This window comes from Manacus candei, unplaced genomic scaffold, assembly GCF_025592945.1.
Source record: "Manacus candei isolate 608988 ecotype Guabito, Panama unplaced genomic scaffold, ASM2559294v1 h1tg000153l, whole genome shotgun sequence".
Lineage (NCBI taxonomy): Eukaryota > Metazoa > Chordata > Aves > Passeriformes > Pipridae > Manacus > Manacus candei.
Window position 1 is genome coordinate 852,382 of NW_026138201.1, and position 13,512 is coordinate 865,893.

General features: G+C 45.8%; 1 protein-coding gene across 3 annotated transcripts in view; it reads right to left on the bottom strand.

The window, feature by feature from the left end:
- Positions 1-535: 535 nt before the first annotated feature.
- FBLN1 (fibulin 1) overlaps positions 536-13,512 on the bottom strand; it is a 61,668-nt gene continuing 48,691 nt past the window's right edge. For all 3 annotated transcript variants that reach the window (XM_051772541.1, XM_051772543.1, XM_051772544.1), the window contains exon 17: positions 536-885. In XM_051772541.1, coding sequence (XP_051628501.1) covers positions 746-885 — 140 coding nt within the window. In that variant the 3' untranslated portion in view covers positions 536-745. The remainder of the gene's footprint in view (positions 886-13,512) is intronic.

Genomic DNA, 13,512 nt, shown 5'->3' on the forward strand with positions numbered 1-13,512 from the left:
AACTTAAGCAATATGCCTTATCCTTGTGACAGAGTAATTTCAAAGAGAGGTGCTTGTTTAATTAGAATCAAACATAATCTTACAATCAAATAATAAGTACAAAAAAAGGGAGAGTTTTTTTTTAATATGTGCAGTAGCTTGTTAGTCTCCTACTATTTCTAATTCCTTTTGCACTTCCTCTTGTACCTGCAGCTGAATGGCACTTCTGAAATATCCAGGCTGAACTCTTCAGGAATTATTAGCAATTCTAAGAGCCTGTTCAGAGTTATCCTATGGGGGCCCAAACCCAAGTATTTAGCACTCTCTGACAATGTGAATCCTTTAAGGGAATTAATATTGAGATTAAATTATTAATCCTTACCCAACTGCTTCCATCCAGAGATAGCATATATTCATCCCAATGAACTCTGACATCTGTTTGGTTCCACAGCCTCAGTCATTCAGGTTATCTGGCCAAGGAGCAATAGTTGAGATCTGCCCAAACATTTAGAAAAGTTTCAAATCTCACTAGGCAGCCGAGCATTTTTACACACTACTTATTTATACAGACAAACTACATCAGGCTCCCTTAATCCGCTCCACCCTACGCCTAACCAACGCAATAGCTTGCTATTTGTCTTAAACTATAAACCAAATATTTAAAAACCAAACAAACAGAAGAACACTATTGGGTTTTACAAACAAGTATATGACATAGTAGCTGGTGGTGCTGCTGCAGGCCTGGCCCTGGGGGTGCAGGGCCCCCTCAGAACCAGTACTCGGACACGAAGATGTGCACGTTGACGATGTTGCGGTGGGACACCACCCCCCCCATCACGTAGTTCATCTCCAGCTTCAGGATGGCATGGAAGGGGCCAACGATGGGCCTCACCTGGCGAACGACACCTGTGGGGACAGGAATGGGTTGCTGGGATTAACAGGAGAGTCAGCCAAGCCTGGATGAGCTACGCTGCCCTTTGTGTTCAGTGCAGCGTTTTACCTATTGGGTCTCTCAGTAAAGCTGGCAAAATAAGGATAAAATACAACTTGCACATCAAAATACCTTGAAGAGGATATAGAATTAGCACTAAAATGCTGCTAATGGCAGAAAAAACCCTTTATATTCTGAAATTAGCAATATTTTTTTCCTTTTATTCAGAGACATATTCAATAAGTAGGCTGCGACACTGCTTTTCCACAGGAGATTTCCCTGGATAAGCCAGCACACACATGGCCCCCAGGAGTACACGAGCACACCTGGGGATGCCATACAACTCCTGGGACTGTGTTGAAAACCTCATTTCATTCAGGACAGCAGAAACCATTCTGGAGACCAGCCCCCTTCCAGCCCCCTTCAGGCAGGGACTGAAGCTGAAATCAGGCTCCTGGACTCTGGGCAGAGTGTGGGACAGGACCCTGGGGAGGCACATCTGGGCCACGAGGTGTTATCGGTGCCTTGACATGATGTGGCTGAACAGAACAGGGTTACAGGTTCAGACCTACAAGAGGAAGTCAACACAAGCTCTGCCGTTGACTCCAAAGGCTCCAGGTCAGCTCCTAAACCGGTTCTCACTCCCAGCTGCTCCCATCCAGAAGGATGTACCCAAATGTCCCAACCACGGGGAGCCAAGGGCAGCAGGCACAGGGAGCCTCGTGGGGAGCCTCACTCCTCAGAGTGAGCTGACAGAGCCTTTGGTTCAGAAGGAAATACACAGTGTAAGGGAGAAGGTTCTACTCCTGCCCTGTGTGCTGGGGGTTGTGTTTCACAGGCAGGCAGCACACCAGTGCCATCCCAGAGTCCTGCAGCCATTCCCTGTGAGCACACTGAGATCTGGTGGGAGACAGAAACGTTTGCTTATGCAGGCTGTCAGCACCTCGTGCCAAGGCAGGGCTGACATTACAGCTTTGTCCTGTTCAAACACTAACTAATATCTTCAGCATGCAGGGAAATTGCAAACTTCTCACCACACTCACTTTCCTTGCCATATTTGATGAATACACTTTTTAAGCATCCTTCCCCCTACAATTTATATGTACTTACATTTATATATATTTATATATTTTTTATTTTTTTTTTTTTTTTTTAGCTTTCTTGGCTACTCTCCTGTACCTTATTAAAATGACTGGGCTTGGCAGATGATGTATGGAAACAGAAAAGCCTGGCTAAAATTGCCCTCCCTTTAGGGTCCCATTGAAAGCATTTTGCTAACAACCCATCCCATTCTTGCAGGCCCTGCTCTGACTGACAGCCACGGAAACACAGAGCGTTGGAATCACTCAGTGCTGGCAGTCTGGAACCCACCCTGGGAACAGCTCCTGCTGTCATCACCAAGCTCTGAGAGCAAAGGCTGCTGGTTCCATTTAGCAATGGTTTTTCAGCATTCTACACTCTCTTGCCCTGCTCTAGTAGAGTCTGCTCTGCTCTGGAGGTGGGATTGCCAGTGATGTCCTCTCTGCTGTGCTATGCCCCACTGTGGCATCCCTTCACACATCACTGCATCCAAAGCCATCAGTAACTTTCTCCTTCCTGCTCGGATGCATCCTGTGAACAGCAGGAAAAAAGGTGGGATGGGCAAGCCCTGCCCTCCATGTGGCAGTGCCTTTCCATGCAGCTTCAAAATCAAGCCTCTCAAATGCTTGGGAAGTGAATACTGTGCATGCTGACAGCTCTGCTGAGGCAGAAACTGCACAGAGAAACACAACAGTACCACAACATTAAACAAAATTGAAAAAATAACAAACAAAAACTCCAGTTTGTTATGTCAACGTCCTAAATGGTCCTGAAATGACCACCCTGCAGGGACTATTTCACTCCTCTCCCATTAAATGAACAGGATGATCCAGCAGGTGGGTTTGTGCTACAGCAGGAGTGTAAGGATGCAGTCATTTGAAATGGGCAGAAGGAAAAAAAGAGTTAGGGGAAAACCTTGAAATGTTCTACTGGACAAAAGCATGAGAGGTTTGCAGCTCTTTGCAGATTCAGTCCTCGAGAGCTTCACATTTTTGTGTTGTGACAAATGCTAAAATGGGAAACCTGAGTATTTGTCTCCACCAAACTCAAGGACAAATGCGAGTGGAAACTGTGCAACAGGACAGTTACTCAGAGCCTGAAGTCAGGCTACATGCTTATCCAATTCCCAATGATCTTGTCTCATTGCTCCCAGGACTTGCCCCAGAAATGCTGTATGAGGCCACCTTCCACAAGGTGTTGCTGCCATTTGGAGCTGCCTGTGTGTGGTTCTCTGCTGTCTTGTGCCTTTCACGGGGGGTACAAGGGAGGGGCAGCTCTGCCAGACCCAAACAAGGCCAGCAGTGACAAACAGAAATCCAGAGACAAAGCTTGAGATCCAGGCCTGGTCCCTGGAATTCACACACATGGCTCAATGAAATCAGTCAATACCCAAAAGCATTTAGCCCAGGACACATTTGAAGGAGCCACATGTAATAATTCTGGATGTTTTCAAGCACCACGGATTTAGGAAACACTGCAGCATTTGCATCAACATGCTGTTCCACTCTCCTTTTTGGCAGACTAGTGGATCCGGATTGGTGGTCTGGCATCCATCACAATTTATAGCTGAATATTAAGTATAAAAACATACCTTATAGTAACAGGAAGGTTACAATTTTTAGATGCACTGAAAAGTCAGGAAATGCAGAAATTAAGCTGCTGCTTTTTGATATCTTTTACCAGTCTAAATCCAAATGAGCTGGATGGAGCCACTAAGATTTGACATGGGGATAACTGCAGATTGGGAATCAGTCCTGGATCAATGCAGCAGTGCCCTCTGTCCTGTGAGGTGCTCTCTGTAGGATGTCAGGAGCACAGTGGTGTTGCTCAGTAAATGACCTGAAAACAGAGGCCTCTCACATACCAGCACTTGGTCCTCTTGAGTACCTAAGGTTCAGGCTCTGCAGTTGGCAGATGGGGTGAGTTTATTTAAGGAAGTTCACCCCAATCTTTTCCCAACAAAATTAATTTCAGCTAGGCAAGCATTTTGCACAAAAAAAATAAACCAGGAGAAAATGTGTCTCCATTTGAACAGGAGGATCACTGATAATAAACAAACACAGAGATTCCCACTGCTGCTGAATCCCATGTGCTGGGCATCCTTGAGCACCTGTGTTGTCTTGCCTGCAGGCACATCTGTGGCAGCAATTGCTGGTGCCCTCCAGCCTGATGTGCTGCTGGTGCTGCTCATCCTCTTTGGTTCATAACCTGTGACCCCAACACAGGCTCCATCTGCAGAGAATGCCCCGTGTCACAGGCCAGGCAAAGCCCTTCCATCAGCTCACCTCTGTTTGGATTTGCTGGTTTGTTAACTGAGCACAGATGTCATTACACATCCCAAATCTGCCTGGCTATCTTCATGGTTTGCTGACCTCCTTTAGAAAGCAATGATAAGACTTATTTTTTCCTGCACACTTTGCCCTTACTGTAAACAGGATCTGTGGTCATCCTTTCCACCTGCTGATCTGTGTAAGCAAACAGCCTCGGAGTGAGAGGCAGCAAGTTTTTGGATGTCACAGTGATAGTCTGACCATGGCCCAGAACTTCTAAAGCTCTGTAATTAATGCACTGATTTGTTCTCTTGTCCTGTTTCTTCTTTCATGTTTCATATTTAATATTGTCTAAGGTAAAACTATGTCACCCTGTGTAGTGAGGACAATAACATAAATAATATATAATACTTATTTTCCAATGCTTTTAGTGGAGGAATTTTTCCTAATATCCAATCTAAATCTCCCCTGGTGTCACTAGAGGCCAGTTCTTCTCCTCCTGTCCCTTGTTCCCTGGGAGCAGAGCCCGACCCCCCCGGCTCCCCCCTCCTGTCAGGGGGTTGCAGAGCCAGAAGGTCCCCCCTGAGCCTCCTTTTCTCCAGGCTGAGCCCCCCCAGCTCCCTCAGCTGCTCCCCACCAGACTTGTTCTCTAGATGCCACAGGTATTCCTTGGCTTGTCTATACCTCTTTAAGATATCATTACATTTCTCTGCTTTGAAATATGTGAGACCCTCAGGCAGTTCACCTCTGTGTCTGGTTTCTGCTTGTACTTCTGTGTGAGGCAGCTGATTTGCTGAGGAGCTCCATCTCCAGCCGAGGGGAAGCACTGCTCCTGTGTTACCACATTAACCTGTTCTGAGGGACAAGTCCCTGCCTTACCATGAATTCACATTTTGCCTCCAGAAATCCAGACTCCTAGTTCTGGCTTCTGTGCTAAGCTCACTGCCCAGTATGCTGAAGCACTTGCAAAACTCTTTGAAATCCTTTTTTTAAAAAAAAAAAACAACAACCCCTTTCTTCCTTTTTTCCACTGCTAACCACAAAACCTGCTGCAATTACACTCTCAGGGGACCTGGGTCGTGGTGTTCCTCACACCCCTGGCTGAACACTGCATTTGCCTTTTCTCTGGAGAAAGTTCCTCCAACAGCCATCTCTATGCTTTGCAGAAAGCAAAGCAGAACCAGAGCACTGATTTTCACACTGCCACAAGAAAAGGCTGGTTTCCCTTGGTTACATTTTCCATTCCAGAGGTGAAGCTCACAGGGTTTTCCACAGGGATTGATTCTTGAGTCCACTCAAATATTTAAATCTGTATCATCACTGAGAGCACAGAATAGACATAAGTTGCACCCATTCTTTGAAAAGAGAGCCTCAAAGAACCCAAACTTTTAAGGATCCCCAAAAAATCAAGCAGAGAAGTGTCAGTGGAGCATGTGAGGAATCAAGGGCTGCCAGGGGCTGTATCTGATGCCTGCTGGAAGAGAGGACCTGCTGCACTGAGCTCCTCTTGCCTTACCTGCCTATGCAGCTATGTGTATTTGTGTATATAAAAACAATGCCAAGTACTGCCAAATCAAAAGTTGTTCTTCCAAATAACCTGTGGGCTCCACTCAGAAAAATACAGTAAACACTGCTATCAAAAATGGGATCAATTCCCTCAACCACATTTCAATTTCTGTGTTCAGTTACAAGCACAAGAGCTCTTTTCCTCTTGGCCCTTTCCCATCATTCCCCCCATGAGGTTACAGGACATGGTTTTATTCTGGTCATCATGTACTGATCAGGGCTGAAGCAGGCCCAGCTCACCCATGCTGTCATGCCACATGGCCTTCTGGTAAAAACAGTAGGAATGTCTAGTCCTCATTAAATAGAAAAAATCCCACGTAAGAAGCATAACAGCCCAAGTAAATCAGTTTTTCCCCTAAATCTCCTAATCCTTGGGCTATGAGTCTACCAGGTCTGACTGTAAACAAAAGCTGAAGTCCATCTTAAAAAGAATCCCAGAATGGCTTAGGTTGGAAGGGACCTTGAAGCTCATCTTGTCTCACCCCCTGCCATGGGCAGGGACACCTTCCTCTATCCCAGGTTGCTCCAAGCCCCATCCAACCTGGCCTTGGACACTTCCAGGGCTGGGGCAGCCACAGCTTCTCTGGGCAACCTGTGCCAGGGCCTCACAGGGCGGAATTTCTTCCAAATATCCAACCTCATTTTTCACTCTTTCAGTTTGAGCCCACTGTGACCCCATGACCCCAGTGAAATGTGCTCCCTTTGAAAAGGAGCACTGCAAGGATTGTCAAGAGAATGTGCTGTTACATGGTAAGAGAGAGTGCTGTCTGTTTTCAGATGGAACTTTTGGGATGAGCTGTTAGTGACACAAGAGAGAGATTTCAGTGACTCAAAAGAACACCTTATAATTTTTCCTCCAGCTATTTTCCTTGTGCTTTAAATGGGTACTTGGAACACGAAATGATTCATTTGGGAAAATGTGAGTACCAGAGAATGTGGTGAGAGCTGTGGAGCTGGAGCATAAACTCAGCTGAAACTCAGGTAATTTATTGGGCTTTATATTAAATTCCAAATAATCTCAGCCTATGTTCTTAAGTCCTGCATTTGGCCACTCCTGGATCTCTGTTTCCCCACAAAAACCACTCTGGTCCTTTTTACAGCCTTGTCAGAGATGAATAGTCTGAAGTGCCACATCACAGCAGTAACTACCCTTGTCTAAGCAAACGACATTTGGGAATCACAGAACCAGTTGTCACCTCAGCCCCCTGGAACTACAGCCATGGCATGACTGCCAAAGGAAAATATTCCAAAACACTGGCACACTGGTGGTAATGTGTGGTGAACAACTTGCTGAAGGGGAAAAGCACGTCTCTGAGTTTCCTTTAAGCAAAACAAGAAGACTGATCTCCTCATGTTAATGCAAGACCTTGGACTATAACTTCAAGTTTTCTTTTCTCCTCAAGGCCTTTTGCTTTATACTGTTGGCCAAGTTTTACAGAATTAAGAGTAAACATCTCAGCTGCATCAGTGTGACTTAAGAGCCTAGTCATAGTTTCAAAAGAGATGTTCAGGCAACTGGGAAATTCAGGACTAGGGAAACGATCATCACAGGGGCTGTTTTACAAGGCAATGGTGATAGGATCGTTCCAGAAACGAGCAAGAGGCACAAACCCAGCCATGAATAAATGCTTCTTTGGATCAAACCATAGACAAGGAGTTGCAGGTGAGGTTGGAACACCAGGCTATCTCAGTCTACAGCATGTAAATACATATGTATAGTGTGGAGCCAAAACTACATAGCCAAATTTATTTTTGGCTCTGTAGACCTCAACTCAAGTCATGTTAAGATCTGTAAGAAAAAAAGTTATTTCTTATTCAGTATTCATTATAAATATACAAAATTCATCAATAAGGTTGGAAAATAATTCATGCCCTGGTCACAAACAGAAAATACATATTTTAGGCTATTTTAGCAATTTTTTTTCTGTAAAAAGCTTTGGGACTCTGCGTGCATTACAGTTTAATTAAATTCCTTTCCCGAAGGCTGCTCTTTATTCCAAAAGTTTATGCCAAAGTAATGGTTTGCAGTGCCTAAACTGCTCTGCCAGCATAGTTACTGGAGTACTTACTGCCCTACCCCGTGCCAGGGCAGGAGGGACGTGAGTGAGCTCTCAGATAACTGCTTACTGGATCCTACCCCTGAAAATACCCTGCTTCAAACACAGCCCATTAGGGACTGTCCTGCTGCCTCTGGAGGAGTGAAAGCTGCCTCTGCTGAACTCCCTGAGGTTCCTGTCAGCCCCTGTGCCCAGCCTGTCACAGTGCCCTGGGTGGCAGCACAGCTCTGGTGCCGCTCACCGTGTTTGGTCTCCTCTGCACCCCCGTCCAGGTCCCCCTGGCCCATCATCCAGGCTGCTGATGAAGAAACTGGCCCCAGCATGGACACTTTGGATGCAGCCCTGGTGACTGGCTGTGAGCTGTGCTGCTGATCCCAACCCTGCCAGCCTGGAGCTCAGCCTTTTTCCGTTTCCAGCCTACCCCACTGTCCACTTACCCAGCCTACATTTCCTCGGGTTGGTTCTGAGGGTGTTAAGGGAGGCGGTGTTGGAAGCCTCACTGAAGTCAAGATAAGCAACATCCACTCTTCTCACCCACTAACCCAGCCATCTTCTTGTAGCAGGCTGTCAGGTAGCCCAGGCATGATTTCCCCTTCATAAATCCTTGCTGTCAGCTCCCAGTCACCTCCTTGTCCTTATGACGTTTGGAAATGGGTTCTGGGGGGCTTTGCTCCATCTCCTTCCAGGGACTGAGGTGAGGCTGACCAGCCTGTACTTCCCTAGATCCTCCTTGGCCTCCCCGAAGATTGCTGTGACTTTTGCCTTTTTCCATGGGAACTTCTGATCACCACAATCTTTTAAAGATGAGAGTCCCTCACAGCGGCATCGGCCAGTTCCCTCAGCATTTTGGGGGCACCCCACCAGCTCCCACGGACTCAGCCATGTCCAGTTTGTTTAAGTGTTCCCTAACCTCAACCTCCCCCACCGAGGAGGAGCATTCCTTGCCTCAGAGCTTCCTGTTGCTCTGAGAACCCCAGGACTCCTGAAGGCCAGTCCTGTCAGTAAACAACGAGGCAAAGAAGGCGCTGAACACTTCAGCTTTCTCCGTGGCTTTTGCCACCCAGTCTCCTGCCCCATTCCTGCCTCCATAGGCAGCCTCTCAGGCATCATGCTCCTCCACTCCTCTCCAGTTCATGACTGTGCCTGAAGGCACAATCTAGCTGTCAAACTGCAGGCATTCCCCAGACCACCAGATGTCTGTCTGCTGACTTCAGAAAGTTCATGTACACTTGAGATTCCTCCATCTCACAAAAGCTGAATAGTCTTTTTCATTTTCTCTTTTTTTGTGTGTGTGTGAAAGCTACCTATATTTCTCTCAATTATTTGTGGCAACAACAATGTGGCTCCTGCTACATGGTGCTCTGTAGTTTCTGATATAATCTGTTCTATCAATAAGTGGCCGCTCCTTGGAAAATGAAATATTTCTTGGTAATCATCACTGCAGGCATCAAATCATACACAGAAAAATAGCTCTGAAGATATCATTAATCCATGAGCTGCCACACCTGACAAACATAAATATGGTGAAAGGATTCAGAAAACTCATAAATCAAAATACAAGTACTGAAATAGGTTTCCTCTTGCTTTGAAGTATATTGCCCTCATAACATTGTGAATTAGACCTTCATTCACGTTTGATGGTGAACACTTCACAAAACAAAAGATTTGAAGGATCAGGTTAGAGTTGGATGTTAACAAGGTTTCCATGCTGATGGAGAACTGCTCCCAGGAATGTGGCTGGCTATACACGTCTTTGCTGAAGTGGTTTGGGGACAAGATTTTCAAAAACATGGACCTCCCAGATCTTTATTCAAATTCCCACAAGAAAGGTCTGTTTTTCAACTGTTGAGCAACCAAGTGCTTATAAAAAGCTTCAAAGTCAGTTTGGACACATGAAATTTACTTTTGTAAACTATATGACACTCAGGGTCATATCACTGTTGATTTAGGCTGATCAAAAATAGTGGTCCTGCTATATCCTCCCCCCTTCTCTTGGATTAACACCTGAAGGAAAAGAACCCAAGCTGTAGCTTACCCCAGAGGAACTGATGCTAGCACAGGGAAGGGGTTGGGGTGTTTGCTCAGGGTTGGACAGAAGGGGGTTTCCCTTCTGAGCACCAGCAAGACTCCAGAACACCAACCAGAACCTCAGTGTGTCCTGCTGGGAATAGAGAGGGGATGGTGACTGGGACACAGTCACAGGCAGTGTGGCACCAGTGGCATGAACAGGACTCCTGATGCCCTGGGCCAGCCCAGTGCTGACTGCAGTGGCATGTTACCATGGGAGAGAAAAATTATAGATAAATACATATATATATATATATGTGTGTGTGTGTGGTCTGGAGCAGCTCAGTAACCACTGTCCAACAGTGCAGCTCCAGCTCCACTGGATCCTTCCCTGAGAAGTGTCAGGGAGGGTGAGGGGTGTGGAAGACACCCCTCAGAAACACAGAGTAACCAGGTGGGCCACGGCTGTGACCACAGCCACCAGTTCTGGCTCAGATCCCCCCATGCTCAGGGGATCTGTGACCACAGGAACCATTTATCAGCCACGGAAAGGCAGAGCTCTCCTTTAGTGACTCTTTAAACAATTGTCTCTAAAACTCTCCAGGTACTCCCAGCCTTTGAGGTTTCCACCCAGGGTACCAGTCTTGGTTTAAGTTTAGCTAAAACCGAATCTGCTTCTCTTTTTGCCTTTTGCTTCAGTTCCAAAGAAAAAAATGAAATTACAGTACAGGAACTACATTTCAGCATGAAAGAAAGGACCTTTCTGCCTTATTCAACAGATCAGAAATTTGGGATTCAATTTATCATAAATGCTATCCTTCAACCACTCAATGAAGTTTAATTTCATTAACACTTGGGCTTCTCTAGAAAGCTTTGATTGCTGAAAAGCATCAAATAAAGAGGCCATAAAGAGGCCTCATGGTATTAATACATTTTTTGGCCAGAAACAAATGGTAAATATTTTCAAAGCTATTATCTGTCATGTTGGATCATATGGAGCCTCGGTATTATGAAAGAATTAAAAACAACCTTTGATTTTACTGAGGTTTGGCTAGTTTACAAACACTATGATCTTTATTAAGGATACCAAATAACTTCAGAGAGATGTGCTCTTATCTTGGTTTGGCAAAGTCGAAGTGCCTTTAGATCCCTGGTTTGCCTTCCAGCCAAACCTCGCAGTGGGTTTGAACGTTGACAATGCCGCGAAATCACTCAGGCCTAAAATGCAATAACTGTACTTGAAGTAGCCTCATTAAAAAATAGTTTCCACCATATATTTTTTAATCTTTCCTGTTTCACCTTTGAGAATGTGACACGCTTTATGTAGCAGAGGAGTCTTACACATTACAAAAACAGGTGGAAAAACTTCAATGTCCAAAAGGTGCAAAATCACATATATCAGCCTCCTGATGCTTTACTCCCAATATCTTATTTACAGAGGGTTTGGTGTCCACCATGTGCATGGTCACAGACAGGTAATGTCTCCATTTTGTGAGAGTGGCTGTGCTCACCCTGCCTGTCCCACAACTGCATTATTCCAGTTCAGCCAAGCTTGGATCCCGGATGTCTGGGCAATCGATTATTGCAAGCCTAAGCATTTTTTGGCAATGAGCCACATTATGGCACACAGCACAATATGGCTGGAGTGAAATTTGGCATTAGGAAGGTTGTTCCACTCAGGCACAAGGCTCATTCTCACCTGAAAAGCACCCTCAGCATTTCTCAGACACAAAATGAAAATCCACCTCCTGCTCAAGGTGCTCATTTGCCCCCAGAAGAGCTCTCCAGCCTGATATTTTTCTGGAGGGGAGGGAGGATGTTGAGAGATTTGACTACTGAACAGTGCAGTCAGCAGCATCCCAAAAGGGCAGGTTTAGGCAATAAATCCAGGATCCCGTTTACCAAATGGCTTCTGGCCACCCTCATCTCAAATGCACAGCTACTCATTTCTGCGGGGCAACCTGGCATAGAGAAAAACTCACAAGATATTCTTTGCTGAGGGGTCCTCTGTGAAAGGGGCAAGCCTAGAGATGAAACCAGAACAAAGATACTAAAGGGACTGTGTCTTTTTAAATGTGTGGTCACAAGAGCCTGTTGAAAACCCTGCTGAATTGTGTCCTGCTCTGTGAACTCGCTGGGAATGCCTGGCCAGCACTGGTTTTGTTCAGCCAAACACCACTGTCATCTCATGCTACTGGCACTGCAGTCACGACAAAAGGTTCCTGTTGCTGCTTATTGCCTGGCAGGTGCACCCACACAGGAGTTAATGTGCATTATCTCTCCTTGCCCTGCGGACAGCAGAGCTCTCCTGGACGCCCTGGCTCTGCCTGTGCCTCCCCGGCCTCGCAGAAGTTCAGCTGGAGATGAACTGCTGCTTTCAGTGTCACAGCTGTGCCAGGAAGCCCAGATCAGCCCAGGAATCTCCTTGTGCTAAACACCATAGCACAAGCATGGCAGGAGCCAGCCAGCCTCTGGCCCAAAGCTAGAGAGTCTGGAGCAGCAGAGGAGGCTCAAGCAGAGGGGAACGTGAGGGCACTTCCCAGCGAGCTGGTCCAGAGACAAAGCTCAGGACCAAATATTCTTCAGTCCAGTAATGGAATTTAATGTCAGGCCATACAAATTGTGAAAAGATTTTGCCACTCTGCAAATGACCAAACTAATTATGAGATACAGAACTACTCCCCCTGTGCTTAGGACAGGTTTCAGAAACAAAGCAAGTCTCAGTCTCCTTCTCCTGCCCCCCAGCCAGAATGGATCTCACAAGCACACTTTCCTACAGTGTCTAGTTTTGTTTGTCTTCTTGGCCATTCTTTACAAGTCTCTTCCCAGCCTCTGGAGCACACTAAACAGTCACGATACCACCACAAAAATCAGATTGCTGCTACGTCCAGCGCTCTGCTATCAGCAGTTGAGACACTTTCTGTGACGGTTCAAAGGTGACACCACGAACTGTCACCCATGTTAAAGAGGCTGCAAAGTCAGGACAGAGACAGCAGTGAAATGCTTGCAGATACCAAGGGAGAGCAGTAGTACAAATCAGTGCAGATATCAGTGTATTCAAGCACCAGCACAACCCCCCTGCAAACCTCTATGGTGACATTTTACAGCTGTATTGGCTCCAAGTGTTTTCCAGAAGAACAGCACCATTCTGCTTCATAGGCAAGAATATATATCTTAGGTTATTACCAAATGCAATATGGAAGATTTCAGCCTATCAAAACTCCTTTTAGCTGTATTATGAAATTTTGAAACCTTACTGAAGTTTACCAGACGACAAAGTGGGATTACTGTTATAAGGAAATGAATGCACAGCTGAAGGGGAAAGTGTTTTATAGCATCTGATAACACCTTAGGCACTGATAGGACATTTTTGTACAGGTTGAAAATGCATTCTTCATTTTTCACTGACAGCTGGTTAAAGGAGGAATGCAGTGAAAAGTCTATAAAAGCTTTGAAAAACCCCCAAAGCTGGATAATTCTGGACTTCTGTTTTTCTCCCACCCATGCTGGTAGGTGAAGTTCTTAACAGTATCCTTTGGACTCATTGCCACCTTGGCCTGTAACTACACCAGCAACAGAGAGTCTACAGCACTTCCTGAACCATCTTTTTTTAATACAATAG